General features: G+C 43.8%; 3 protein-coding genes and 2 non-coding genes across 6 annotated transcripts; 3 read left to right on the top strand and 2 right to left on the bottom strand.

Moving 5' to 3' along the window:
* Positions 1 to 213: 213 nt before the first annotated feature.
* Positions 214 to 11,115, bottom strand: pdcd6 (programmed cell death 6). Of its 2 annotated transcripts, XM_030769526.1 has the most exons (6): positions 10,990 to 11,115; positions 8,502 to 8,563; positions 4,397 to 4,441; positions 3,301 to 3,459; positions 2,339 to 2,448; positions 214 to 339 (listed from the first exon to the last, which is right to left on the bottom strand). In XM_030769526.1, exons 1-6 carry the CDS (start codon positions 11,067 to 11,069, stop codon positions 241 to 243), a joined length of 555 nt encoding a protein of 184 aa, XP_030625386.1. In that variant the 5' UTR covers positions 11,070 to 11,115; the 3' UTR covers positions 214 to 240. The 2 variants fall into 2 exon arrangements, with proteins under 2 accessions (XP_030625386.1, XP_030625387.1); XM_030769527.1 differs by lacking the exon at positions 4,397 to 4,441.
* Positions 11,116 to 11,811: 696 nt separating this feature from the next.
* rec8b (REC8 meiotic recombination protein b) lies at positions 11,812 to 21,252 on the top strand. Its single transcript, XM_030767157.1, has 18 exons — positions 11,812 to 11,867; positions 12,164 to 12,232; positions 12,452 to 12,594; positions 14,397 to 14,472; positions 14,675 to 14,795; positions 15,092 to 15,155; positions 15,284 to 15,351; positions 15,786 to 15,864; positions 16,178 to 16,259; positions 17,047 to 17,225; positions 17,520 to 17,638; positions 17,782 to 17,854; positions 18,425 to 18,603; positions 19,217 to 19,265; positions 20,161 to 20,233; positions 20,415 to 20,531; positions 20,675 to 20,781; positions 21,161 to 21,252. The coding sequence occupies exons 1-18, from the start codon at positions 11,812 to 11,814 to the stop codon at positions 21,250 to 21,252; spliced, it is 1,746 nt and encodes a 581-aa protein (XP_030623017.1).
* trnar-ccg (transfer RNA arginine (anticodon CCG)) lies at positions 13,502 to 13,574 on the bottom strand. The gene has a single exon. It is a non-coding gene; the product is annotated as a tRNA-Arg (tRNA).
* Positions 13,769 to 13,841, top strand: trnar-ccg (transfer RNA arginine (anticodon CCG)). Its single transcript has one exon. It is a non-coding gene; the product is annotated as a tRNA-Arg (tRNA).
* Positions 21,253 to 22,587: 1,335 nt separating the features above from the next.
* LOC115806456 (uncharacterized) lies at positions 22,588 to 26,917 on the top strand. Its single transcript, XM_030767156.1, has 4 exons — positions 22,588 to 22,616; positions 24,208 to 24,462; positions 24,769 to 25,001; positions 26,808 to 26,917. The coding sequence occupies exons 1-4, from the start codon at positions 22,588 to 22,590 to the stop codon at positions 26,915 to 26,917; spliced, it is 627 nt and encodes a 208-aa protein (XP_030623016.1).
* Positions 26,918 to 27,710: the final 793 nt, after the last annotated feature.

The raw sequence follows: 27,710 nt of genomic DNA, 5'->3' as shown, positions 1-27,710 counted from the left end.
TAGAAACATTAAGACCACTGACAAACAGACAAACAGACAAACCGACGAGAAAATACAGTGTCCATGTGTTCCGTGCTTTAAGCCCCTTTACAAAGGGAACTGTTTGGTCTTATTAGCATGGAAGACAGTCAGAGAAGACACGTGGAGTTTGGCACAGGTGTGTCCTGGGGTGAGTGTGTGTGTGTGTGTGTGCGTGTGTGTGTGTGTGTGTGTGTGTGTGTGTGTGTTCTTTATGGTGTGCTATACGACGTTGAAGACCATGGAGAGATATTGCTCGTAAGACACTTGGATCCAGCCGTCTTGGTCTGTGTCATACCGCCTGAACACATCGGTTAATCTCTGCAGATTAAAAAACAGATCAAATTAAGATATAAGAGTACATATTACAAAAATAAAGAATTTCTATCTCTCTATCCATCTATCTATCTATCTATCTATCTATACACATGCTGTGTATTCATAACAATATGAAGTGAGTCACTGTGTTGAAATAAAAGTAAAATGAAGAAGTCACACGCTGCAAACTTTACAACTGACTCTCCAACACATTCACACATCGTAAACTTCGCAACATGACACTTCGGGTTATTAACACACTGTAAACTTTACAACTGACTATTCATGTGATTCATGCACTGTAAACTTTACAGCTGACTCTCCACGTTATTCATGCACTGTAAACTTTACAGCTGACAAAGGGTGTAACGGTTCTGAAACCGAGACCAAAACCGCGATAAAAAATGTCCACAGTCTCGTGCTGCAGTTCTGTATTCCGGAACCGCGATCCCCCATCCCCTCCACCCCCCAACTGCAACGCGCTGCCAACCGCTGCAGGTGCAGCCTGTTGAGCTCTCATTACATCACTAATGTAACAAAACTCATTTTCCTTTTGACAGTTAACACTATTACACATGTATGAACATGTGTAACACAGTCATGAAATTATTATTCTATTTAAAGTTACGTCAAGCTGTATACGTCAAGCTTGTGTTAGGAGTGTAACGGTACACATATTTGGTACAGGATGTTCGGTTTGGTGTGCGTTGTCATACGAGTGAATATAGTCCAGCTATAACCACGCAGGTTACTTGCATAACTGTTTTACACTCTGACGGTCAGTTGACCCGAAACGTCAGTTGACCCGAAACAAATAAAGTAAAAAATGTAAATTCTCTGTGATTGCAAACGCAAACACTGTGAACAGTGAATTTGTGTCTGCATTTAACCCATCCAACACACCAGTAGTGAACACACACACCAGACGCAGGAGCAGTGGGCAGCATTCCTCTGCGCCCGGGTTAAGTGCCTTGCTCAAGGGCACACAGCCATGGATGTTGGGCCTGGGAATTGAACCGGCAACCCTCCAGTCACAAGCCCAGTTCTCTGACTTTTAGACCACGGCTGCCCAAAGTGATACTTGACAAGATACAGTGTGCCCTCTCTTCTACATTTCTGTATGTGGAAGTAAAATTAAAGCTCCATAACGGAGGCGTAATTTAGAAACTGAATTAGCACATGTTCAATGACACGACCGCGTAAGTACGGTGACCGCAAAGCCAGACCTTGAGGACCCTCCCATATCCTCCAGATCCTATATTTTGGATCATTTCGGTTTTCCAATGAACTATAGTAGCAATGGGCAAAGACAAGCGGATAAGACGAGAGCAGCGTGCCGGTATTGTTGAACTGAAATCGGGTATGTTGCTGGCAGTGCGTCGAACATGATCTCATCTGAGACAGCATCATCCAAATGTGAATGTCACCGGTACAACGAAAAAACACAGTGGAGAGCAAACTGGACATTATGGCCACTTTGCCATTGTTTACAGGTTTGTGCAAGTTTATAAGTTTACAAGTAAATTCATATTAAATGAAAGGATATTTAGTGTTTTGCATGTCTTTTTCTCACTGTACCAAAACCGTACCGAACCGTGACTTCAAAACCGAGGTACGTACCGAACCGCGACTTTGGCGTATCGTTACACTCCTACAACTGACACTTCAGGTCATTCACATGGAGCAACCTTTACAACTGACTCTACAGGTCATTCACATGGAGCAACCTTTACAACTGACTCTACAGGTTATTCACATACAGTAAATTCTAACAACAGACTCTCCTGGTTACTCACATACAGTAAACTTTACAACTGACAGTCCAACATCAAAACAGTACCCTATTAACGCAATAACACAGTCATGCGAGAGACAAAATAAAGCAGTGTTACATTCATTCAATAAATGTACAGTGGAAAAAAAACAGGACTGAATGATACAGACGACATGGATGTGAGCTAATAAAGCAGGGGTGTAAAGTAAGAAAGCCAGTTTTGTTTACCTGTAGTACAATACAGCACTGTATAAAGTCATCAAACGCCACCTGACCCTTCCTCTGTCTGTCAAACTTCTCTATGAGTGTGTTGTAGAACTGATCTGAGAGCCGGTAACCTAGAGAAAGTGGGAGAAAGAAGAATTTACTGCTTACGAATTTACGAACCCTATTAACAGTTCAGCAAAACAACAACTCTATATCCAACATTAAGAAATGCGTGAATAACATTTAAATAAAATTTAACCTCAAAACATACTAAATATTAAGACAGCATACCAGCATTTCATTTCTGTATGTCCTTGAACGGTTCTACATTACACAATAAACAAAGAAACCCTAAGCAGCAAATAAGCCTCATTAAATTAAATTGATTAAACAGTAATATATACAGCACAGTCCACAGGAATTATCAATGCTTCAGTTAACTAACGAGATATTACACCACATTCAGAAATATGGTTGGATGTCAACCATCCCTCATAATCCCAGTCCCATGTGAACAGGCCAGATTCCGTCAGCTTCCACCTTAACTTCAATGTTACTCCCAAAGCTTTTTTTTTTTTAACAGTAGATGTTTTTCAACAGGCAGCTTCATACAATACCAGGACCTGAGTGTTCATATGAGTGCAGAACAGACCTGGGGAGTATTTCAAAAAGCAGGTTTAGTAAAAACTCAGAGTTAGTTAACTCAGAGAAAGTAGTAAACCTCCTAATAAAAGAGCCCTTTGGCTTTGCTTTGCTGGGAGAATGAAGCCTGAGGGCTCCTCTTTTAGGAGGTTTATTGCTTCCTCTGAGTTAACTAACTCTGAGTTTTCACTAAACCTGCTTTCTGAAATACCCCCCTGACCTTTGACCTTCTCTAAACCAGGTTTTTTTGTTTGTTTGTTTGTTTTTCGTTATAAATCACCAGCGTCGTCGACGAGCCCCTCCACCATCAGAAGTCATTAACGCAGTATTACATTGCTCACCGAATCCAGTCAGAGCCTGTTTGAGCTCGTTCTTATCGATGAAGCCTGAGTTGTCCCTGTCGTAGGTGCGAAAGATGTTCTGCCAGTCGGTGATGTATTTCCACACGCCGGCAAACTCGTTAAAGTTCACGCCTCCTTTATTCTCTCTGTCAAACATGGCTGTGGAGGTGAGAGGACGAGAGACAGACAGAGAGAGAGAGAGAGAGGGAGAGAGATGGGGGGGCTTGGTCAATGAGGTTTTCATCACTACGTGCACTACCACCATACATTTATGAGCAGAATGATCCCGATGAATCAGGCTTTTTCAGGACTAATTACGGCACTGATCTGATTCAGACGTCGGTTGTCACCTCATATTAAATCCTCTGATACAGAGAGTCATAAAACGTCTTTTTGGCTTGTATCATAACGTAGAACAGGCAGTACCTCTGCACATTGGATAGGATGTTGAAAAAAACCTAGGCCGATGGGAAGTTTAATGCTGTTTAATACACAGGCCTTTAGGCTCTCAATGCAATTTTTCAATCTAGTCTAGCACTGACTCTCTCCAATGTAATTACCCTACTTCACCTCTGTGGGGTTTTTTGCTTGGTTACTTAACACAACAGACCTACTGTGCTCAGTAGTAACCAACATGTCATGGAACTGGTTTATGAGGACCTTACAAACACAAACACAAACACACACACACCAAAAAACCCAACGGTTTGAAAAAGTCTGGCTCTAAACTGTCTCTGTTTTCAGTGGAGTTTACACAGAACACCTTCTTCACCGCTCTTCCTGGTGGCTTAAGAACAAAGAGAAGATCAATAAAACCAGTTTATCATTATTGACACTCCCTTCCACCAGAAAGCTCCTCTGGCCCCTAAGACTAACCGTCAGCCTGTTTTCCCCTAACTGACGACAGAATGCCTCTTTTTAACTGTGGCTGAAAGGCCAACTGAGCGACCGTTGTACTCAGTAAGTGACTTAATGGGAAAATATCCTGGTTACTATGGAGAAGCCACTAAAAACAAGGGATGAGAGCGGAACGGATGGAAATGTCAGAATATGAGCATAATTTAAAAAAAAAAAAAAAATGAAAAAAGATACTCACCTATGATAGATCTTACTGTGACTGGATTAAATGGAGTCCATGTGCCTAAAAAAAAGAAAAAGAAAAAAAACATTAATATAACATATAATCTGAGACAGTTACCACCAATTTGCTAAAATTAGTCTTAGGAAATACCACAGTTCTGCAGCCCATAAAAACACTACAATCACTAACACTGGTGATGATTTAAAGTTGGAACATATTTGATATTATATTTCACGCATGTGATATGGACCCTGTGTTCGATGAACGTTGAGCATTCCGTTTACGTGGAAGCAGGACAGAACATTCTAGAACTCAGAATGCTTCTACAGAGCGTATTTAATTGTGCCCAAAAACACAAGCCGTTTACCACACTCAGGACTGCAGGACTGTTGAACCTCACAAAGCCACGAAATGCGGCCCTTCATGGAACGCAGTGGGTTTGAAATATCACACAAACTAATTAGCAGTTAGCCAACTTCACTCTACGGGGCAGGCATTAAAGTAGGCCACTGCGGAGCCTACGGAACAGAGCACGTATTACAAACGCAGTCTCCGGGTCAAAGGGCAGAGATCCCTCGCTCTCTGGAGGGAAGAAGAGAGAGAGAGAGAGAATGGATTCTTTGATGAAAAAAGAGAGACGGGGTGGTTTATTTGAGCGGGCTTATCTCCGGGTGCCCGGGCTGCTTTCGGGTCGTGCTGGGGCTAATTGAAAGGACAGGGCAGAGGTGTCTGTGTTAAATAAACCCTGCACTGGTCCTGAGTCATCAGTCTCTCAATCTGAACAGCCCACTCAGCCCGGGAGGAGGTGTTGGCGGTGGTGTCGGCCTGCTTTCCAGGCATATCCTCCCTCTCACACACACACACACACACACACACACACACAGTCACTGCTAGAACGCTGGCAACAGGGAGAGCTTCCCTCTGCTGTCTGCCTCGCCCGGTTTTATAGCTGGGTGGGTCTGGGACGTGTAACTTCCTAGGGAGTGTCCAAAGCATGAGGGGAGAGAAATGTGGGGAGAGAGAGAGACAAGGAGGGAGAGAGAGACAGAGAGAGAGAGAGAGAACAAGGCAAAGGAGGAGAGAGGAGGGGAGAGACAGAGAGAGAGAGAGAGAGAGAGAGACAGAGAGAGAAAGAGAGAAAGAGAGAGAGACAGAGAGAAAGACATAGAGAGAGAGATGCTATCAACAGAGAGCAGAACACATGATGGATTGCAGCAAAAGGAAAGAGGGAATTTGTGCATAAAGTCAAGGGGGTGTGCGGGGGAGGGAGGGGGGGGGGGGTGAGAGACCCCGAGTGATTTTATGCCAAATTTACTTTCTCCTGAACACACAAGGTCACACTGACCACCAGTAATCAGAATGACCAGCCAGTCCAAAATGAGAGAGACATGTGGTTTGAGTTAATCAGAACATCTCAAAAGTCAGAGACAGAAAGTTGTGTGAGAATGTGAGCGAGTGTGTGTGTGTGTGTGTGTGTGTGTGTGTGTTTCTGGGCTGAGAGAAGGAGGGAGCGGGTAACAGTCAACCCTCTGCACCAGCCTGGTAAGAAGCACAAAGACACGTTTATTCCGCACACACTGGCACTACACACAGAGCGCTTCCCACTCAGCGAGGGGGGGGGCAAAGGGGGGGGGGGGGGGGACAAGTTCTCGTTAATGGGGAGGGCCACAGGACTGCCTCAGAAAGAGAGAGAGCTTTGGCTCAGATAGACACACAACACAAACACTCACATACGGCCACCTGACTAGCAAACATACACCAACACAAACACAACCCTGAGAAATCATATGTCCAAGGACTGTTTATTTCATTCTATCATACACAGTCATGCTACACATAAAAGACAGCACACATGTGCTCCTGACACGAACAAATAAACTAGGACTGAAGGCTATCCAAAGCTGCCAACATAAATGGGATTATAAGTGAACAGAGTACAGTTAGGCCCTGACCTTGAAGCGACCTTCAACCGTTTTTGCGGCACATTCAAATAGCACCCAAAAGGAGGAAGCTGTTCACTAGTCCCCCAACTGAGAGAAAATATTTCAAAACTGCTCTGGCGCCTAGTAAAAGTTTTCTTTTCATCCAGCTGAAGGTGTTAAATTCGTGAGTCATTCATCTTTAGGGCCAGAGCCAGAGAGGCAGAGCGGGCGAGACCCTCACACAGGGCGAAGAGCTTCATTCATACAGTCGCGACCCACTATATCACAGACTGGTCATTTCTGCCATTTCACAAAACCACAGCACAGGCACCATCTTAAAATAAATGACTCGTGTCATAAATCCAGGCCAGCGTGAGCGTTTCTGTTGAATGCTTAGGGCAGCATATGGGGTGGGGTGGGGTGGGGTGCAGTGGGGGGTGGGGGGGGGTATAAATATTGCGAGCCAGCAGAAGTGACAGCGCAGAGAGCTGAAGTGCTTTCATTAAAAGCCAGTGAAACACAATCAGCTGCCTGTCACAAGGTGAGCAGACAGGACACCAGCGGTCAGCCGAACAGGACCAGACTGACGGAGGCCGCGCAGGCCGAACCCGGGTCACGTGACACCAACGGCGTTCTTAAAACCTGGTCCTGGAGGTCCAGACTCCTGCCGCTTTTCACTGCAACCAACCAGGTACATGTAAGAAGTGGGCGAAAACCACCAGTATGCTGGACCACCAGGACCAGGTGGTTGGGACCCTGTAATATTGGCTACTATTTATTTATAACGTTAGACATGATATGGAAGCAGTCTGTGATAGAATGACATTTAAGTCACACATTACTCAGCTACATATTCACAGTTACTGACCTTCAAATGTCTAAGAAAACAGACATTTACGCTCATAAGCATACATTATACAATTGACATAAATGTAAATGACCCCATCCAAAAAAAAAAACACTTTACTGTTTACTGTAAACATCTTGTCTTCCCTCAACATAATGACCTTCCTCGACCCTACACAGTCCAAACTCGCCATTCAGTGAATGCTTTGTGTGTATGTTTGGGATCATATAAAATAATGATTAGGCCCTCACGTAATCAGATGTTTTCTTCCCCCCCCGCCCCCTTCAGATGTAGACATAAAAAAACCTGTATTGACTGCTCTCTACCCATAAGCCACTGCCGTGAGATGAGGCCGTGCTGTGGCGTGGGGTGGGTGTGTGCTGACTGTCCCAGAGGGCAGCTGGAGCAGAGCGCTGTAACAGAGCAGCAGCAGTAGCAGCAGACACTGGGAGACTGGAAGCACGCTCGCTCCGTCAAGGGCAGAGTACATGTGAGACACTGCCCGACCCGCTGCGTTCACATCGGAGCTCACCCCACCCCTCCCTCCCCACATCAAAGGTCTTATCGGTAACTCAACACACCGAAGATAGCGATTAAAAGTCCTTTACGCTGGAGTACTGTTCTTCTGGCCTTACTGACTGCTGCCGGGTACCGCGGCCAAGCACACACGCTCTGACGTTACCGAGAGAAGAGCGAAATTTCCCTGAGATTAGACTGAATGATTTGGTAACCAAATAAACAGTGGCGTTTTTCAAAAAGGAGGAGCCTCATCTCAAATGTTGTTTAGTATCATCTCTGTCACCGTTTATCTTTCCTGTGGGTTGTGTTATGTGTTTTCCTCTGTGTCTGTGTTATTCTGAATGAGATTTGGAGGGGACAGGTCATGTCGTGCTATTGTAACAGGGGCACCAGCACAGATGGCAGGAACAATTAGGGCAAGTGAGTGGGGCTATATTTCCATACGGAAACAAAGATTCGTGTTTTGGTCACCGTTAACCTCAGCCCTCTCGCCGCTAACAAGAGCAAAGCGGCGTTGAGTGGAGTCATCAGCGCGGCGGTTAATGGCAGCCACTTCCTGCAAACACAGGAAGCAAATCTGTTCCCGCTGCCTGACAGCACGAAACCTTTGCACCTGTTTATCAGCCATTCAAGGCTATTAAATACGAACTCCACGCGTTCGAGTCACGGTCGGAGAGATTTCCCCCGTCACTACCCCAACAGGTAACAACAGGCCGCACTTAAAATAACACGTGGGCTTTGAAAGGGGGTCAAGAGGAGCTGATGTGACAAACAGACAGAGATGGGAGGTTGAACAATAAGGAGGACATTACGATGAATAAAAAAGACATACCGTTTGACAGAGCCTGCTGGAGCTCGGAGTCTGATATCGCTCCACTCCTGTCCTTGTCCACCCTAAAAAACAGGAAACAAACATGTTAGAACAATAATGACATTAATGGAAAAAAAAAAAAAAAGTTGTAGCCACAGTATTTTTATTTCATCTCGGTTTAGCATGAGGAGAAAGTGAAAAACTGTTGTGGAGCTGGACGTGATACTTGTACTTAAGACTCTGAATATCCTCGAGGTAAACCACAAATACAGGACGCAGTGAACTGAAACCGAAAGCAAGCAATACGACACCATCTTTTTTTTTTTTTAGCAATATGATATTTCTCGGATAGAATTTCACAGATATGAGGGATGTTTCCAGACGTCTTATGCCCTCATATGAAGGGGTTTCCAAAAACTCAGCCTAACGTCTTACGGCTGACTGAAGTCCTGGTATTTGAGCAATGACTTGAGTTTGCAGAAGGAATGTTTCACACACAAAAAGGCTGGGTGAAGTCTTTTTTTTTTTTTCCCCTGTTCCGAGGGAGTTGTCTTCTCTGCAACAAGACACACTGTGAAATCACTGTGTTTGATCTCAAGAAAGTACAAAACCGTTTCCACGGGAGCACACTCAAACACTGCAGAACAGAGCAACTTTAAACTTACCACATTCGAGAGAGGATAACCTAACTGATTAAGCTAATCAATCTTGTCACCGATTAACAGACTGTGTTTGGGCAATACTTGTTTTGCAAACACTGTTAATGCAAGGACAAGATTTAGTCCAACCGACATCAGCTACTCTTCCAAAAACCTCGCCGTTTTTCAGTAACCTTGTTTAAATCAGTGCAGGAAATTGTATTGAAAGTCTGAGAAATTAGTTTAGCCGGGATAAAGATTTGTAAAGTTATGACATAAGCTCCTCTGTGAGAAAAACTGGGCAACCCCTCCCGTGACTCACTCGTCTCCTAGCAACCAGGAAAACTCAGCATACCAACAACAATTCGAGCATTTCAGCTGCACGGTGGGGTAAACCCCTAAAGAAAACAGAAGCCCAAACACTCTAGAGGGGCCCTCTCTATGCCTGCTCCAAAAACACACACACATACACACACACACACACAAATACCCAAACAGTTTAGTCAAGGCCATCATCAAACTGTGCACTGAAAGGCCTGGTCTGTGTTCAGTATTTTCCCCTCAAAGTAACCCTCCACCCAGTTTGGCTCATTCAAACGACCGCAAAGATTTCTCAGTCACTCAACAGAAACACCATTCTGGAGATGACTGACAGGGTAACTACTCTCTCATACAATGTGTGTATTTGGAGAGAGATATCCAGCTCAAACTGAGCAGAGATTTGTTTTGTATGGGTCCTCGTATATGGGACTGTTTTACCAAGGCCTCTTTATTAAAGGAAAAAGAAACGAGAGGTAACGTGAGTGCATCTCGCGCTAGCTCTTCCCTTTAGGCTTAAGCGAGACCATCTGCTCATGCTGATCGACTGCCCGTGCAACACAGAAAAGTGTTATAATGGAAAATACGCCGTGAGAGCGAAGACTAAGTTTTTCCTAAGCTGCAGTCAAGCGTGGGCATGTCCAGTTCTGTTCTGTTCTGTTTTATGTCTACCTAGTGCATTCTCACACCGTGGTGCCAGTAGCACTGGGTCAAATCAAATATCTCCCTGCACCTTCATAATGATAGTCTTCACACCTGAACGGAATACGCTGATCCGTGAGGCTTGACAAAAAAACATGCCATGACATTGTAGGTAAGCTTTTCGTCAATGTCATTAAAGTGGGTTATGATAAGTCCGAAGTCCCGTGTGTAGAAAACAAGTAAACATGACTCACGTAAGTGTGTCTTAAGTGTTGAATGAATATGGTGACTCACTGGCGTGCTCAAGTCATATGACCAGAAAAAAACCCTCTACGTTTGTGTGTTAACCCGTCACTCAAGAGTGGAATTCCGTGGTTCTTAGACATTGCCACCCGTCCTGTTTCTCTCTCTTGAATCAGCTACAGATGGTGTTTTCACAGCTCGCGGTAATTTAACGTTGTTAGAAAGCAGCATCGAATCCTCTGCAGTATTACATAACTCATTTTTACCACAAGGGGCAACTTAACAGAGTTTATAATTATTACATTCTCATTCATGAGGGGGACGCACTAACGGGCGTTAACATACTCGTGTAATGTTTAACACATTTTTGAAGTGCTATGATTTTAAAGCACAGTGTGAATGGTAATTACAAATAAGTGGCGAAATAATCAACATTCAGTCAAATTAATAAACATCAGTTTACCTATCGTTCACTTGGACTTACAAAACAGATACTTTGCCGAACAACAAAATGATACAAAAAAAAACTTTCACGCATGTTCGTGGGAGATAAGCTTCAGATCTGGCAGGTTTGTGGCTCTGCGCTACCGATGTGGCACTGGCTGCAGTAAGCTAACGTTATAGCACTTCGAATGCGGAATCAAAGCATTAGTAGTATTTTCACTCACCTTTGAAAGATATTCCATAGGAAACCTTGGTCCGGTGGTGCGCTGTTATAAGGTGGTCTGTATTGGTTATGATAAGCCATTCTAGCGGTTTCGACACTAAAAAATTATGTTCTAAGGGTAAGACGTCTTCCCAGAAGTTGCTTCAATATGACTGTAACAGTCGTGCAGGGGCGTGGCATAAAACTCAGCACTTCCCATAAAAAATTCAGAGACGTCACACGACCATCCCGCCCACAGAACGCCGCTGGGTACTTTCCGGAGTTTTGATTGGTTTCCTACCTGCGAACATGTAAGGTCTGCGCTGTTTGGGTGGGGCGTTTTTCTGACAGTTGGAAAAAATTAATAATACTTGAAAAGTAAATGGGAAAATGTTTGGTGTCGGTTGTTCCAATACTAAGAAAAGTGTATAGACAAACAAATGGACCTATGGGCGGAAAACTGACAACCATCACTGTTAAACAGTTAATTAATAGATTGTCACGTTGTAATAGCCTTCGTAGTGGTGAATTATTGTAATTCTGTACTTCATCTCAATGGACATAATTTTATGAAATGTGATTGGTCAAAACCCCCCATTTATAACTTATCTGCTTCGAGTGTGCCCTTCTCTCCTGACCTTTGGCGGGAAAGAAAAACGATCTTACGTTTGTCACTGGCTCTGGGGGCAGTCAACGAATTTTCTGATATTCAGATATTTTTCCGCGATATAACCTCGGTTTATTTACAGGCTGATATATCTATAACTTGAAGTCGATCACGTGTGTCAGACTGGAAAGTTTCCAAAGCAACTTCTAGAATAATATCTACAGAGAAAACGTAAACATGTTCTATTATCCCATCGTTCTTCAGCGTCATACCGGCTGCTTCTCAACTATTTGGTGAGGGTTGAAATATTTTTCGCTTGCGTTTTAGCATGTCAGAAATAAAAACGAAACCTCTTACCAGGCCTATCATATCTAGGCCTACTCTCTGTGGCAGTTCAGCTCCTTTACAGAATTCTAGTCTCAAACTGTTTGATTGAACTTGCTCGTTAAATGTATTTTAGCTATGACAGTACGGCAGTGTTCGATATACTTTTGTCCAGTTATTATTCACTAAAGTTAGGGATGTCGTAGACTGGCTCCGAGATCACCATAAATTGTATGTTACTTTCATTCCGTGATCTAACTCAAAGGTTGGCCGCTACCAAAGGAGTGAGAATGAGCAGAAGAGAACTCCTTAAGGTCAACGTTGGGAAAACATGGTATGAGCTAATCCTCTGCCCTAGGTTTGCTGGTGTGTACTGATTGTAAAACTGAGACCTGATACTTTAAAATATTTAAATATTTATTATTATAAAACATGTCCCCCTTTCATAAACGTCTGTCTGTGATCAATCTGTTGTGAATGTGCCCAATTTGTCTATCTTTCATCAATAATTGTGTGTGTGTGTGTGTATGTGTGTATGTGTGTGTGTTTGCAGTGAGGATATCATAGATTACGTCACAGTCCAGGTTCCGCCGTTGCACCCTGGGCTTCCTCGTCCTCGTTTTTCGCTCTACCTCTCCTCCCAGCTGCAGTACGGCGTGGTCATCGTCTACCACCGGCAGTGCGCCTTCCTCCTGGGTGAGGAAGACTCCGCTGAGAACATCAGCTCTCAGAGAAAAACAGATTCAGTTTGTGGGGAGAGGGCTGTTGTCCCAGGGGAAAACAAAACCATCACAGTTACAGTTGTGACTAAGAATCACACCTAACGTCACAGTGTGTTGAAATAAGGGTAAAAGGAATTCTATAGCATAACGTCTGGCTCTTGAAATGGAACAGTGTGAATGCTGTTTTATTCCATAACAACAGCAACAACAACAACTTTTTCCATGCACCACCCTCACAGTATTCACTCACATCACTCACTGTAAGATAAAACCTATTGTTAGACGCAGAGCAGTGCTCTGTGGTCACACTCATAGTTGTCATGTTTGCACCACCTTTCTGAACCACATTCACTTTGCAAGGTTGCTAGGCAGCTTTCACTGTTTTCTTTTTTTCATGTAAAACAGTGGCCAGTCTGTCTTCTGTCAGTTCCGCATCCCTCCATTTTGTCACCTTGCAGTTGTTCCAAGCTAGACCCCCCTATAAAGGTTCTCCTGACAAAAGTGTCTGGCTGTGCAAGACCCTCTGCGTTAAAGGCGCATTCGTTCCTGTAATCAAACTGGAAATCGTTCATTTTGTCTTGGGCCATCTGCTCTGAGTTTGCTGATTGGTGAACATAGGGCTGTTGTCAGCATAAGATCTTACCACACAGCTGCATACCAGCCAGCTAACTGAAAATGGGAATATGTCAAGTCAATGAAAATGCCACCAGAAGTCAATACTGTTGACGTTCTGTCCAAGTTAGATTATGTTTTCCCACCTACTTCAGGGGTGAATATGCATTCAGCAACTCACTTCCACATTCTTTTGAGGTGTGTCAGGCTGTTTACATTCCTCACCTGCTGTTGTGAATGAGAGCTAATATGTAAGGTTGTCATTATTACGACCCAGGTGGGACTTGAACCCACAATCCCCAGCTCCGGAGGCTGATGCCTTATCCATTAGGCCACTGGGCCAATACCTCTTGTATGCAATAGAACAATGCCATTTATTGGACAGACAGGGCATTTACCAATCAATGCTCTCTCACGCTTAAAAATCAAGTTTCATTAACTTCCTGCTGTGAGGAATTCCATCACAGCATTTGTGTCAAGTCCATCAGTCACTGCAGAGAATAAAATCGATTGTCTCCCTTTAAGTACAGCGCGATGGCCCAGTGGCCTAATGGATAAGGCATCAGCCTCCGGAGCTGGGGATTGTGGGTTCAAGTCCCACCTGGGTCGCAAAGCAGACAGTTTTAATGTGATTGAAGAGGCTACAATCAACATATACCTACATGTAAGCCAACTTAAAATTCCTATGTCAGTGAATTGGCAAAATGTCCGATGTTAAGGGAAGTCATCTTTGTGATTGTCAGGAATGTCAATCTCTCATTCATGTACTGTGGGATGCTCTCAAGAAAGTGAAAGTATTCAAAGTATTTCAGTAATGTGGTGGCTTAGCATTTAACATGTACCTTTTATTTTTATCTCTGTCAGACACATGCATATAAAGTCAAATTAGCTCGATATAGTACTAGTCAGCATTGACACGTCAGCAAGAGTTGGCACGGCTGAGACGGCATTTGTCACAAAGTGGAGCACTGTGTTACAGAACAGAGTGGAACTGAGACATACGAAATGAAACTAACAGTTTTTAAAATAACCGAGGTGAAGATCATTTTTTTTCTTCATTATTGGACCACAATGCCGTGGAATAGTCTTTGACATGGAATACCCCATGAGGTGCTATGGCTCATGATTTTGTGTTTGTTTGTTTGTTTGTTTGTTTGTTTTCAGAGGAGATCCAGCAGACCATTGAGCGTCTGCTGCGTTCAGAGAGACATGTTCAAATCGACATGCAGGAACCGGACAGGTCAGACTCCAGGTTTCCAGTAACGTCTTGTTTGACGGTTTTGTGACTGTCACAGGTCTAACGCTTTCTGTCAGAATCATGGCTTTCATTCTCTGAGCTGGTCTGACAGCTGATGGAATGACAGTCGTTGAAGTTGTTTTTTTTTTTTTTCCTCATTTCCGTCACTGACCATTCAGGTTTCTGTATCATTGATCTTTCCCAGGCTGGCTCTGAATATGCCAGACTCGCTCTTCCTGATGCAGGAGGCAGAGGGCGCTCTAGAGCCTTTCTTTGGAGTTATGGGTGAAGGGTGCGAACTTCCCAGTCCTTGTAGGCTACCACAGGTCGGACACACAAACACACACACACACACACATACAGATTGAAGGTCCAGTGAAGCTGACATGTTGTCTCAGGGTGTTGTGTTGTGAGGCATAGGTTCAATTAGTTGAAACTGCATATTTGTACTGCTTGTAGGGTTTCTGTGCATATTCTTAACGCTTGATAGATTGGGGATGTCCCAATCTATCAAGACTTGTTTAAACTGATCCACTCACACACAAATTTATACAATCTCTGTATGCAGTTATGGCTCACAGTCTCCGATAATGACCATGTTACTCATCCACAGCCATGGCAGTTTATGGAAGCTGGTTCTCCAGAGCGCCCCCTGGTGACAAGTACAAAAGATTCTCCATTGAAAGGTGTGACTGCGTTGAGTACTGCCTAAATGCATCAGTTTGTGTCTATTCCCCTCTCTCTCTCTCTCTCTCTCTCTCTCTCTCTCTCTCTCTCTCTCTCTTTCTCACTTTCTTCCTCTCTGTCTTTGAAGGCCTCACTGCCTGTCCAGAATCAATAACCATTAGAGAGAGTGAACCCATTACCATCTCTGCTGCAGAGGTAAACTCATTAACAGCCCTCTCCTGCTTTTGATTTTTTTTTTAGTCAGCCCAGTGATGGGTTAAATGTACGTGGACAGATTATATCTGAATGTACTTACACAGCCTCTGCCCACATGCTTTTCTGACATTTCTCCTCTAGCCCCCCCCCCACCCTCCGCCCACCCCCCCTCGTGTACAAAATCCATCTTTGGAGAAACAGTCACGCTGGCATTTTAGCTGTTTGTGTAAAACATTTGCTCCGATCATCTTCCCACATCCGTTTGAGTCATGAGAATAATCATTTTGGGAGCTGCAGGGAGCACTGTTGATATTTAAAACGATTTTCTGCACGTTTTCCCCACTCACTTTTCATGCTGATTATGTGTTCTGCAGTCTTATCTCTGTTCCTGTTTTTATTTTTTTTTATTTATTTATTTTCTGTTTATTACCAAGTTTGGAGGAGCAGAGCTCCCTGAAGCCACAGTGCAAGAGATAAATATGCTTATGGAGCAAACTGACCGGTTCCTCGGAGGTGAGAAAGACTGGGGGGAAAACTTGGAATATGGATGGATGGAGGGAAATAGATAGATAGATAGATAGATAGATAGATAGATAGATAGATAGATAGATAGACAGATGTGTGAAGTAGATAGATAGATAGATAGATAGGTAGATAGATAGATAGATACATAGATAGATAGATAGATAGATAGACCATCGCATTTAAACTTTGCAACTGATTTGTCTATAATGACTCATTGACCTATGAGAAACGATAAGAGGATGGGTGACTATGAATGAGTATAGCTGAAGAGTGGGTGACCCTTTTTACACTCCTCCCTCAGAGGTGGAGGAGAAAGAGAAAGAGAGGGAAGCAGAGGAGGAGAGAACGAGAGAGCTGGAGGCAGCGATGGTCTCTGTGGATCAGTGAGTAACACAGAAAGAGAGAGAGAGAGAGAGAGAGAGACAGGCAGAGGTGTACGTAGATAATGACATGAAGAGAAATGAATCAGAGCGTGTGTGTGTGTGTGTGTGTGTGTGTGTGTGTGTGTGTTAGTTACAGAATGAGGATAATCCATAGGCAATCCCCACTGTTAACTGGGTTAAAGTTCTCATGGTAAACAGGGCTTTAAATGATGAGGTGGTAAAGAAAGTGAAGGGGAAGCCGACCGGTTTGAGGCTGGAAGTATGACAGCGTACTGTAAAGGTGTCTGTGAGGGGAACACCACACCCACAAACGCTGCCCCAGAGACAGGGCGCCTCTGTCGGGTACAGTCATAACTGTTAGCGGCCGCTCCGGACGAAAATGTCAGAGAGATGAATATAGATCTTTTATTGTCACATGTCAGTCTAAGGCGCTACGTTTGTCAGAGGATTGTTGTTGTTGCGTATAGTTAAACAGTCGCTCTGACCGGCAGTTTTGTGAGTTCTGTGACTGATTTGAAAAAAAAAACAATAGATTCCTAACTCTGCCACTGTGTCTTTGAGTAAATCTTTTAACCGAACTCACTCTACAAGCAGTAAACGTGGACTGGTTCTGAACTCAGAGTGGTGACACGGAAATCCTCTCTGTCTAACTACAGGTGCTGAGGTCGTATTGTCCGTGAGAATGACTTGATTGTAGAGTGGAGGGTAAAGGTTATGTCACCTCTGTCAGTGTCTGTCACATGTTCAGTGTACATGATGTGTGTGTGTGGCTGGTTTGTGCGTTCAGGCTGAAGGAGTCGGCCACGGGGGACAGCGTTTGGCTCCTGGACGAGGGGACGGGACGACCCGCAGAGGTTGCTGTGGACGCGGCTGTCATGGAGAAAACCCCTCCGCCCGTGACCATGCCAACCACAGCAGAAGCCAGTGAGAGAGAGAAAGAGCTGGAGAGCTCTAGTAGTGAGGTGTGTGTGTGCGTGTGTGTGTGCGCGCGTGTGTGTGTGTGCGTGAATGTGAGTGTGTGCGTGTGTGCGCGTGTACACGTGTGTGCGTGTGTTCGTGTGTGTGTGTGTGCGCGTGTGTGTGCGTGCGTGTGTGTGCGCGCGTGTGTGCGCGCGTGTGTGTGTGTGTGAGTGAGTGTGTGTGTGTGTGTGTGTGTGTGTGAGTGTGTGTGTGTGTGTGTGTGTGTGTATGCCACAGGTTATTGTCAGTACTGTGTTTCCCACTCTCCACAGCTTGCCTCACATGTCCCCACTCCTGAAGTCCTTCCTAAGAAAAGAGGTCGTAGGCGCCAGCTCATTTTCGCTGACCGGGACACACAGATTTCCCAGGATGCACTGCGCGAACAGATCAACCACCCATTGGCTGAAACGCAGCCACTGGTACGAGAGTAATCTTAATGCTGTGATCTGGAACTGTTGGGAGTTTCCCTCAACCGTAATGTCAATTATCACTGCTCCCTCCCTTGCTCTCTCTCACTCCCTCTCTCTCTTCCTTTCTCTCTCTCTCTCTCTCTCTCTCTCAGTCTCAGGTGCTGGTGGATACTCCTTGGGCATCTCTGTTGTCATTAGCAGACTTGTTCCAGTCCCCGTGCAGCTGTAAGTGATCACAGATTGTTTGCTGCTTTGCCAGTCGTGAAATGTTGTACTCACATACAGTACATTCCTTACCTGACTGACTATAACGACTGTGGCAGTGTAACTTTATCTGCCGTAACACACCTGTGCTTTGGTTTTGTTGGCTCGTGGGAGACGACGCCTGATTATGGTTATATGAGCTGCACTAACAGAGAATTTTGTTATGACTGTGTGCATTGCTGTTTCATATCGTACTGCGTTTTGTTTGTGTTGTGTTGTGTTGTGTTGTGTTGTGTTGTGTTGTGTTGTGTTGTGTTGTGTTGTGTTGCGTTGCGCTGTGTGGTTCTATGTTGTGTTGTGTTTTGTTGTGCTGTGTGGCTCTATGTTGTGTTGTGTTTACATTGTACTGAGTTGTGTTGTGATGAATGTAGATTATGTTTTGACCGTGACACTGCATTGCGTTGTTTTGCATTGTTTCTCATTCATTGTGCTGTGTTGCGATGGAATGCTGAGTAGGTTACTTTGTGTTGTGTAGCATAGTTTTGCAGTGTGTCGTGTGTTTGTACCTGACTGTGACTTTTTGCCATGTAGTGCTTTTCCACCCCGACCTTAAGTCGCTATGGAAACGGTGCGATATTCCCGCCGCCCTCTCTCACCCCAGGAAGAGCCGTCCCGCCGAGGAGCCGAGCAATACGTCTGAGATGGACGGGGAGAGGGAGGTGGAGGAGAGAGAGAGGGAGCGAGGGAAAAGAGAGTCCAGCATTAGAGAGGTGAAGAGGAGTGGCTCATTTTTTCATCCTGACGAAGTTAACGAGACAAAAAAATGAGGCGTCGAGATCGAGTTTTTTCCTCAGCGTTTGAGGACGTAACGCTCGATTTTTCTTCATTTTCACGTCGCATTAGGGGACATTAATGATTCGAGCAGTTTTTTGGATTTTTTTTTATTTTATTTGAGAATGCGCTCATTCATCATGAACCGTTGCCGTGAATGAAATACACCATAACTGCCCACACAATGTTTTCCGCTCTCACTCATTCAGATCCGTGACTTCGCAGTGGCTGCCGTGAAATTCATTTTTTCCCTAACAAATTTAACGCCTTAAAATATAACCATGAAGCTCTAATAAATTTCAGTAAATTGGGGTTCTTTTTTTTTTGCAGGTTTATTAATGGTCAAAGATAGCTCAGCGGTTTAAGCGGTCTGCGCAATCTAATTTTCTAATCGAGTTTGAAATCACCAGCCAGGAAATTGAGCCGAGGACAAAAAAAAAAAAAAATCCAGTTAGTGGGACTCCTAAGTTTCGGTGCTGTCTGCTGTTTCAGTCTGAGTAGATACGTGCGCTTTCCCTGATGCTCTGTGTGTGTGTGTGTGTGTGTGTCCAGGTGGTCAGGGAGTCTCTGGAGAGTGGTCTGCTCCTCTCTGAGTCCTCAGGTCAGTTTATCTCCTCCTCATTATCAGTCCTAACATCACCCCCCCCCCCCCCCATCACATTCTTAATTGGAGGCTGTTTTTGTTTTTGTTTTTGTTTACCTGGTGTGGGTCAACAGTCAGGTGTGCTCTTCAGCCGAGCAGGAGACCATGAAAAATCAGCGGGAACAGACCTCTGTTCTTCCTGTATGTTATGTTATTTTCTGTCGAGGATCAGTCCTTCCTCTTTGCTAATCCCTAACCAATGCAGTTGGTTATGGACCTAAGGTTAAGCACTCTTACATCTTTTAAGTTTCCCCTACAAAACTTCCTCTGAACAAATAGCAAAAAAAAAAAAAAATAGAGAGAGAAGAGAAGAAGAGAGACAGAGTCATCTGTGAGATGAGAAAATGGAGGGTGTAGACTTTACCCCCAGCTGTACACCATTTATAGTTTAAAGTTTCCGACAGGACATCAAACAGCTGGTGCCACAGTCAGAATGGCTCGACTGTGTGTATATCTGTGTCTGTGTGTTTGTGTCGATGTGTGTGTGTGTGTGTGTGTAAATTTGTGTGTGTTTGTGTTAACAAAGTAAAGTCACTTATTGAACCCTCACAGACATTCTGGACTCCAGCAGTGACATGACTCAATTTCCTAGCTACCATTACAGACGAAATCCAATCGATGCTCCTCTTCTCAGAAAATCATTCACCACAAACACATCTTCCTCTCTTTTTTTTTTCTCACCTCCACAAAGTGTTTTTATTTATTTATTTTTTAAGTACTCCTTTGGCCCTTTCAGCTGCATCAGTGTTTTTATCACTCTGCTACATCAACCGCTCTCCCTCAGCAGTGAAAGCAAACAAACAAAAATAATCCAGAAGATAACATGTCGATAACATCGCTCTGTGTCGATTAGCTGCATCTGACGTGTTGCTGGAGGTGTCTAAAGTAGAAGGATCTCAGGAACTCGTCGCCCCCGGCAACAGATGGTAAGACCAGACAAAAAAAAATGTAAATAAACACGCAAACAACTCTCGCAAAAACAATAAACAAATAAATAAATAAAGAGTGACAGAGGGATGGGAGGACTCTGATGGACACAGTATGGCTGGTGCAGGTGACTTAAATCCCTGTGCGTGTGTGTGTGTGTGTGTGTGTGAGTGATGGTAGGTCTCCTATTGAAGAGGCTCCAGTCCGTATGACTGCGATCCTAGAGGAGCAGGTGGAGATGCCAGAGAAAGAGATTACACTTGACATAGGAGCACTCTCTACACACAACCTATTGAGGTAACTGTGTGTGTGTGTGTGTGTGTGTGTGGTCATAATACACCCAGAAACTAAAGTTTTCATGCAAGGTTCAGGCCTGTGTCTCTCACACATACACACTATATCTCTCTCTCTCTCTCTCTCACTCTCTCTCTCTTTTGCAGTATGTTAAAGGGTTATATCCAGCACTTTGGGAAAGTTCCCTTTCGCTCACTTCTGCCCCCAGAGGCCAAACGAAGTACAGCAGCCCATGTGTTCTACAGTATACTAGGTAATGTTTGAGAGTGTAGGAGATCTGTGTGATAGTGTGTCCCTGAATTAGAGTTTGTTAACTTTCAATTAAAATGATCCTGCTCTGTGTAAGTGGGTACATACGTGTATATGTGCGATTTTTCAGTGCTAGTGAATGCATGTGATTATGTTATGTTTTGTGTTTGTGTTTCTCCAGAGTTAGTTAATATGAGGGGTCGTGTGTGTGTGTTTGAGTGTATGCAAATGTGGAGTTACATTATGTGTTTATTATGAGTTAATATATGAAGGAGTCGACTCTGTGTGTGTGTGTGTCTGTGTCTGTCTGTGTGTCTTTGTCTGTGTGTGTGCCTGTGTCTGTGTGTGTGGTTATATTATGTGTTTGTAATGTGTTTCTCCAGAGCTGCTGTGTGAGGGGCAACTGAGAGTGAGTCAGGACGAGCCGTATCACTCCATCACCGTTACCCTCGGACCTCTACACACACACTCCTGAGGAGTACAGAGCAGCACACACACACGCATGCACACACACGTGTGGGGTACGGAGCAACACACACACACACACCTGAGAGATAGAGAGCAGCACACACACACGCATGCACACACACGTGTGGGGTACGGAGCAACACACACACACACACCTGAGAGATAGAGAGCAGCACACACACACAGGCACGCACAACTGAGGGGTAAGGAGCAGCACACACACAGAGACACACACACACACACATCTTCAGGGTACAGGTAAACTGGAGACAGATCCACACAGTATGTATGAAACACCCGCGCATGCATATGTTCATTAATTATGAAGACAGAACATGTGTGTTCTGATTTGTATTGCCTCTAGACATTTGGTAATGAATCACCCTAACCTACACTGTCACATTAAAAATTCAGTTCTTCCCTTCAGAAACATACACATCTTATACAGACTACAGTCAGCTTTCAATTTCTATGCAGCTTCTCTAAACAAACACACAGATTATTCATAACACAAAGCCCAGTGTGAACAATGATGTGACTGTTTTCTGTTTTGTTTTGTTTGTTTTTGAGATGCACAGTGGAGCAGTCTGTGGTATTGCATACAGACAGTTCATGAACTGACACAAAGATTTCACATACATAACAACCATTATTGTTCATGGAAGTTTTTTTAACAGTGTTTTTAATGGTGGAACCAAATAATTGGTCCAGATGAACTATGTAATATGTATACATGTTTTAAATGTATTTTAACTGTTTTTAACTTGTTCGCTTGAGATTTTATGAATGAATGTAATTTTTATTTATTTTTCCGATCTAATACTCAACTTAGCCATTCTGTTACTCTACCATACTCAGATTGTAGAGATATTTTTTGCTGTATTTACTGATGTTTCTATGAAATTTTAGATCCCATTGTTTACCTTTTGAGCTTGATGTAAGATGACTTTTAATGTTCACTGAATAAAACTCTCAGCTCTGAACCTGAAGTCTGATGTTGTTGAGATTCATATTTTAGATTAATTACTCAACAGTAAACATCACCTCCTTTCCAAGCTGTTGTGGAGAGAAACAGAAGTTTCATGAGTCACGCGCAAGTGTTTTTCAACAGCCGACTATGTACGACAGGTGAAGCCTCGAAAAACGGTGTTTGAAAAGATTTTTTTGGAGAGGTCTATGTAGTGACTTCATCCTCTCTCCTTTACCCCTCCCCCGACATGCTTATGTGTGGTAGTCAGAAACGGCCTCTGATCTCATAACTGAATTACCTCAGACTGTCTTAACGGACTGGGCGAAGTACGGCGCATAAATGTAGCACCAGCCCGCCATAAACAAAGAGAACATGCTGGCTGAGCAGGAGCGCCTGTCCCGGTAACGGCCGGTTTCTGCCGTTGAGCTCCGGCCCAGTGAGTGTACAGGAGACCAGACATTCGCTTTTCAATTACCAGTGACATATCAGTCAGTGGTCAATACTGAAAGCTTGACATCACGTCTTTTTCTTTTGTTTTTTTCTTTTTGCGTTTGGAAAAAACGGCTTGGATCTTTATATCCTGCTGACAACTGTAACTGTCAGGTCATTCGTGATATTAAACATCAAATTATTATATTATTATAATTTTATCACACACCTAGTATAACTGTATTTAAAAATGCCCATTCAAACTGTAGATGTGAATGCTTAATTTATCAAAATCAACGGGGGAAAAGTGTACATGTCCTCAATAATTGTTGATCAATTAACGCATCGGATAATGTAAAACAACAAATAACCAAATCATATACACTGAAAGGAGAACCACCGATTCATTCTATATCCATATTTAGCACTGGTATCTAAGTGATAAAGTGTGATAGTGGCATGCTGGTATGTAACACTGTCCAGTTAGTTTGTGTTAATGGAAAGATGTTGCCCCACCGCGGAGAACAGAATCGACATGACAGAGAGGAGCGCGACACGTGTCGCACATACGGACACACGGAGGAGTTATTGGGGGGTTACCAGCTTTCTCAAGACGCTCAAATATAACATATGGATGTTACCGCGGGCTAAATCACTCAGCTGTCACGTTCTTCTGACAGAAAACGAGAGCGAGACGGAGTAAGGGACGATAAATTGAGTTGAATATTGAGCTAGCGTTGGGTAACTGAAGCGGTCAGAATTGAATAAGTAAACAAGACGCGTTACGTCTTCGTGATCCTTCTGAGTTTAAGAACACAGGGGCCATGTTCTGCGAATGAATTATATCAGCCCTGAACTTTGGACTGACCTCAGAAATGCACCAACAAATCACAGGCTCTTTACACTCGGAACAATTCAAAGTATTAATAACAAGAGAATGTTACAGAGCACACATTCCATAACATTAATGATTCACAGAATTGATATGAAAGTGTGTGATTTTTTTTTTGTTTGTTTGGGGTTTTTTTTGTTGTTGTTTTTTTGGCAAGTGGACGATCTGATGTACAAAGACCCACAGAGAGATACATATGCATATTACAGCAGGTACACACAGATGAAGTGGAAGACAGAGATCCTGAGACTATAAAAACAACATGCCACTCCATCAACCCTGACAGGCTAATAAAGGTCACATGTTAGCGCCACATTACACACATTCACGGCGCGTATTTAAATCTGAGTGGCAGGGAAGCTCCAGTCAGAGTACTGAAGTGTAACTCAGGGGCCATCCGTGCCTCTCAAATGCATCTAAGAGAAAGAAGAAGGGAGAATAGAATTAACCTTGGATGAGAATTTTTCTTTCAGCTATTCCCTCCTGTTCGGAAGTGTTCTCTGCCAGTTTCACTTGGGGGAACATTTGATACGAATTGAATACAACGAGGAAGAAAACAAGATTTATAACAGTCAACTAAAGACACATCGAAAACAAAACAAAAAAAAAGAAAAAACAGAAGAAGAAGAAAGGGGAGATTGTGAGATACAGCAAGAACATACATTTTGAAGGTGTCAGTTTGATAAATTAGGCAAGCTGGCGGGCCAGGAGACAGAACATGAGCCCCGGGAGGGGGAAAGACCACAGGAGAAAGAGGCAGAAGGTGATGAACAGAGCTCGGTGGACTCCCCCGCCAGCACCAACATGGTACGTGCCGAGTGCGAGTGGGAAGTGCCAATGTGTGTACCTCTGCCTATCGAAGTCCTGAGTCCAGAACAAGCCTTCCCTCTCTTGGACACAACTCTCGCTGACCTTGGCATCGAGGAGTGAGTAACAGTGGTTTGGCTCTGTGTGTATGTGTGCGTGTGTGCTTGTCAATACACAGCATAGATGCTTCTTTTAAAAAAAAAACAGCAAGTAGTCATTACCAATAAGACACTTTATTTTGTATTGTATTGAACTGTGTCAGTGGATTTTGGATAAAAAAAACAACATGTTGACTGGAGGGCGGTCATCTAGCGTGTGTCTGGTGACTTGGACATGGATTTGTTTTTCACGTACAGGTTGTCAGTCTGTGAGAATGTCCGTCAAACTGTGCATCTGTGTGTGTGTGTGTGTGTGTGTGTGTATAGGTCTGCGGTGAAGGAACGTATTGTATGGGTAGACACCAAACGTACGCAGGTCAAAGGTGGGAAATCTGGGAAGCTGAGGGAGAAAGAGGTCACGGTTCTAGAGGTACGGGTCAAAGCTCAGCATCCAGGTGACCCTGTGACCCAGGAGGTCCTTTTCAGCACCGAGTCCCACACAGACCGCTCGTACTGCCGCAGTGGAGTGGACATCATTCCGTGGAAACACAGAGAACCAGGTCTGTAATCGATCGTGCCCAATGCACAAAGTAGTACAATCTCCTCCCAAGAAAACGGTTATTTCTCAATAAAGACTTCTAATTTAGACAGACAACTTGAACCAAAAGTTGAAAAACTGTCCAGACAGGAAAACAGCCTAGCAACATTCCTACGGGCTCGTGTTTGCGCTGAAGTAGCTGAGTTATCTTGCTTTGTGAAATACACCCTGAGATTTATCAGTTCGCTGGATAGTGTTAAGACATCTAGACCATCCAATAGGAATACTCCTACGTGTTTTCCTATAGGTCAGCCTTGACTTTTGGCTCAGCGTCGTCCAGCTGAGAGCTCATACTTCGCGGTACAGCTCTCTCTGCTGTTGTGCTCCTCCTGTGACACTGTAAATTATTTGGCACTGTGTCATTGGTCAGCATCCCCTTTCTCCCTCCAATCACATCTCACTATTTGAGATGAACCGGTTCTTTTAAACAGTCACACAGTTAGCGACTTCCCTCATAGCTCCTGACTGGACTGGAGATACTGTGAGAAGATGAGGGGGTTGAATGTGGACTTCGTATTTCAGTTCACCAGACTGGAGTTTTTGAGCCCTAGACACACCCCTCAGTAAGCTATGGATTAAGACAAAAGAAACCTGAGGGTTTTTGTATGAAGTGAAACATATTTCTGATCTAAAACTGTTAATTAAGTTGAATGCATCGGTTCCAAAGGAACGAAGGCGAGGAGAACAAATTAGTTTTATGACCATGAACGCTTATTAGAAAATTATTGAAGTGCACTGATTCGAAAGTCAGGTTACTTGTGTAATAACAATTGTGCAGTTTAAGGACATTTGGGAAACTCTGGTGCATTGGCTAAGGGTAGGGTACAGGCGGAAATGAGGACCAGGGCAAACGCTGGCCACATAACATCCACGTTATTTTCTGCCTTTTCTATAATTCAATAACTGACTCAAAGGCCAAGACCGCTGCTCTGCCCACATTCCACATTCAGCTTCACCAACCTGGTGTCTCTCTACTCTGGTTACGGCACCTTGGGAGAAATCTGGCCTCTGTTTTTTCCTGCTGCAGACACATCCAGGTCAATTTATCAACCCCTGATGCAGCCCTTTCATTTGCTGGACTGTGTGTGTTAAAGCATAACTGGAACGTCAGTAATATTATATTATTTTGGGGGGATTTTAAGTGTCTCACTCAGGAGCTTGGAAACCCTTGTCCCGGGGAGCCACAGCGTGCTGAGTTTGCTGTAACGTGATCCAGTTTTTAAGGTCCTAAAGGTTATCAGTTTGCATTACCAGATGTTTTCAGTTAGCTTTGAGACGTTTAAAATGCTGCCAAACCCTTCCATCCAGGTGCCCTGACTTCACGCCACAGTGTCAGCCTCTGGCACATTCCGGGATGCCAGTCCCAAAGTGACGGGGATGACATCATTCTCATCCATCACTGATCTCACACACACTCACCACATTACATAACGCCCATGTCCTCGGGCCACGCCAACAGCAAAAAAAAAAAAAAATTTCAACAACAGCTGTGACGGACGGGTCATTTTACAGTAACCCTTTCACCTTTAGTGTTGGCTTTTCTATGACAGCATTTGAAACTTTTTGCATTGTTGCTATAGCCAGAATCCTGTTTTTCTGTGTGGTTACATGAGGCGTTCACCTGCGTGGTGATGTCCAGTCTATATTTAAAAGAGTCCGTTTTTCCTTGTCTCCAATAGCTACCGCTGGAAAACACGCATCAGAGCGAGCGTGTATGCATTTCTCTGAAGCGCCTGACTAAAGAAACGTGCGTTTTTCTTAGTTTCAGTGGAAGAGGAATTGCCGTCAGTTGAGATGGTCATGGCGGTAGAGACCTGGTCGAAACCAAGCAAATGGCAAAAGACAGAGGAAACCGTGGAGGTGAACAGTGCGGAGTGAGCCTGGGGAGGGCCGCCGTGGACAAAACCCAACAACGCTCTCACGCTGCGTGATTTAAAAACAAACAAACAAACAAAAAACTGCTGTTTGAGCTGGTTCATCTTTTAACGGAGCCGCAAGTGAAGACGAGACTTACAAAAGCTAAATGACGTGCTGAGCTTTTAGTCTAGAGATGTGTGTCCGGTTTTCACTTCCTTGTACACTTCTCTCCAGACAAGAAGTCATATCAATATTTTCAGTACTATTCTGTACAAGGGACATTGACCAACATTCCCAATAATTCCCAGTAACTTTAGCTTAACCCCTGATACCAGATGCATGGAAAAAAAAAAAGACATGTCCTGTTTAAAATTGCAGCCTGTGTTTTGATGATTTCTGCATAGAAGTGAATACCAATGCTTTCGTAATAAAAAACTGGGGCCAGTCTAGGAGAGACTGCTATGTTAATTACTCAGAGTTCAAATGTCTGGGACTCTAAGATGCATGAACTTAGGTTGCAGCCTAAAACATGGAAAGCCAACTTAATGTAATGTGCTGTGTGTGTGTTTTATAGAAATAAAAATAATAAGATGCTTTTCCATTACAGATAATGTATATTCTTTCTTACATGTTTTTTTTTTAAATGCATACACAAAACAGATTAGATAGATGATGTTTCATTTGCACTGGTTTGTGAGTAGTCTGAGTGTTAGTGAACTGAGATATGAAAGAGTGTGTGATGATGTGAATAGTGTGAATGTGAATGAGTGAAAGTGAACTGAGATATGAAAGAGTGTGTGATGATGTGAATAGT

Source organism: Chanos chanos, chromosome 3 (genome assembly GCF_902362185.1).
Source record: "Chanos chanos chromosome 3, fChaCha1.1, whole genome shotgun sequence".
NCBI lineage: Eukaryota > Metazoa > Chordata > Actinopteri > Gonorynchiformes > Chanidae > Chanos > Chanos chanos.
Note: the sequence above shows the minus strand (reverse complement) of the source record. Positions and strands in the feature narration are given on the sequence as shown.

Bases quoted from the DNA above. Each gene is read 5' to 3' on its own strand.
- LOC115806456 (XM_030767156.1), top strand. From the start codon at position 22,588: ATGCTGGCTGAGCAGGAGCGCCTGTCCCG. The intron at 22,617-24,207 runs GTAACGGCCGGT...TACATTTTGAAG, and splicing joins GAGCAGGAGCGCCTGTCCCG to GTGTCAGTTTGATAAATTAG. The intron at 25,002-26,807 runs GTCTGTAATCGA...TCTTAGTTTCAG, and splicing joins GTGGAAACACAGAGAACCAG to TGGAAGAGGAATTGCCGTCA.
- rec8b (XM_030767157.1), top strand. From the start codon at position 11,812: ATGTTCTATTATCCCATCGTTCTTCAGCGTCATACCGGCTGCTTCTCA. The intron at 14,473-14,674 runs GTCAGACTCCAG...GATCTTTCCCAG, and splicing joins GACATGCAGGAACCGGACAG to GCTGGCTCTGAATATGCCAG. The intron at 16,260-17,046 runs GTGAGTAACACA...TTGTGCGTTCAG, and splicing joins GCGATGGTCTCTGTGGATCA to GCTGAAGGAGTCGGCCACGG.
- pdcd6 (XM_030769526.1), bottom strand. From the start codon at position 11,069: ATGGCTTATCATAACCAATACAGACCACCTTATAACAGCGCACCACCG. The intron at 4,442-8,501 runs GTATGTCTTTTT...TCTTTTTTTTAG, and splicing joins CCAGCAGGCTCTGTCAAACG to GCACATGGACTCCATTTAAT. The intron at 2,449-3,300 runs GTGAGCAATGTA...CACTTTCTCTAG, and splicing joins ACAGGCTCTGACTGGATTCG to GTTACCGGCTCTCAGATCAG.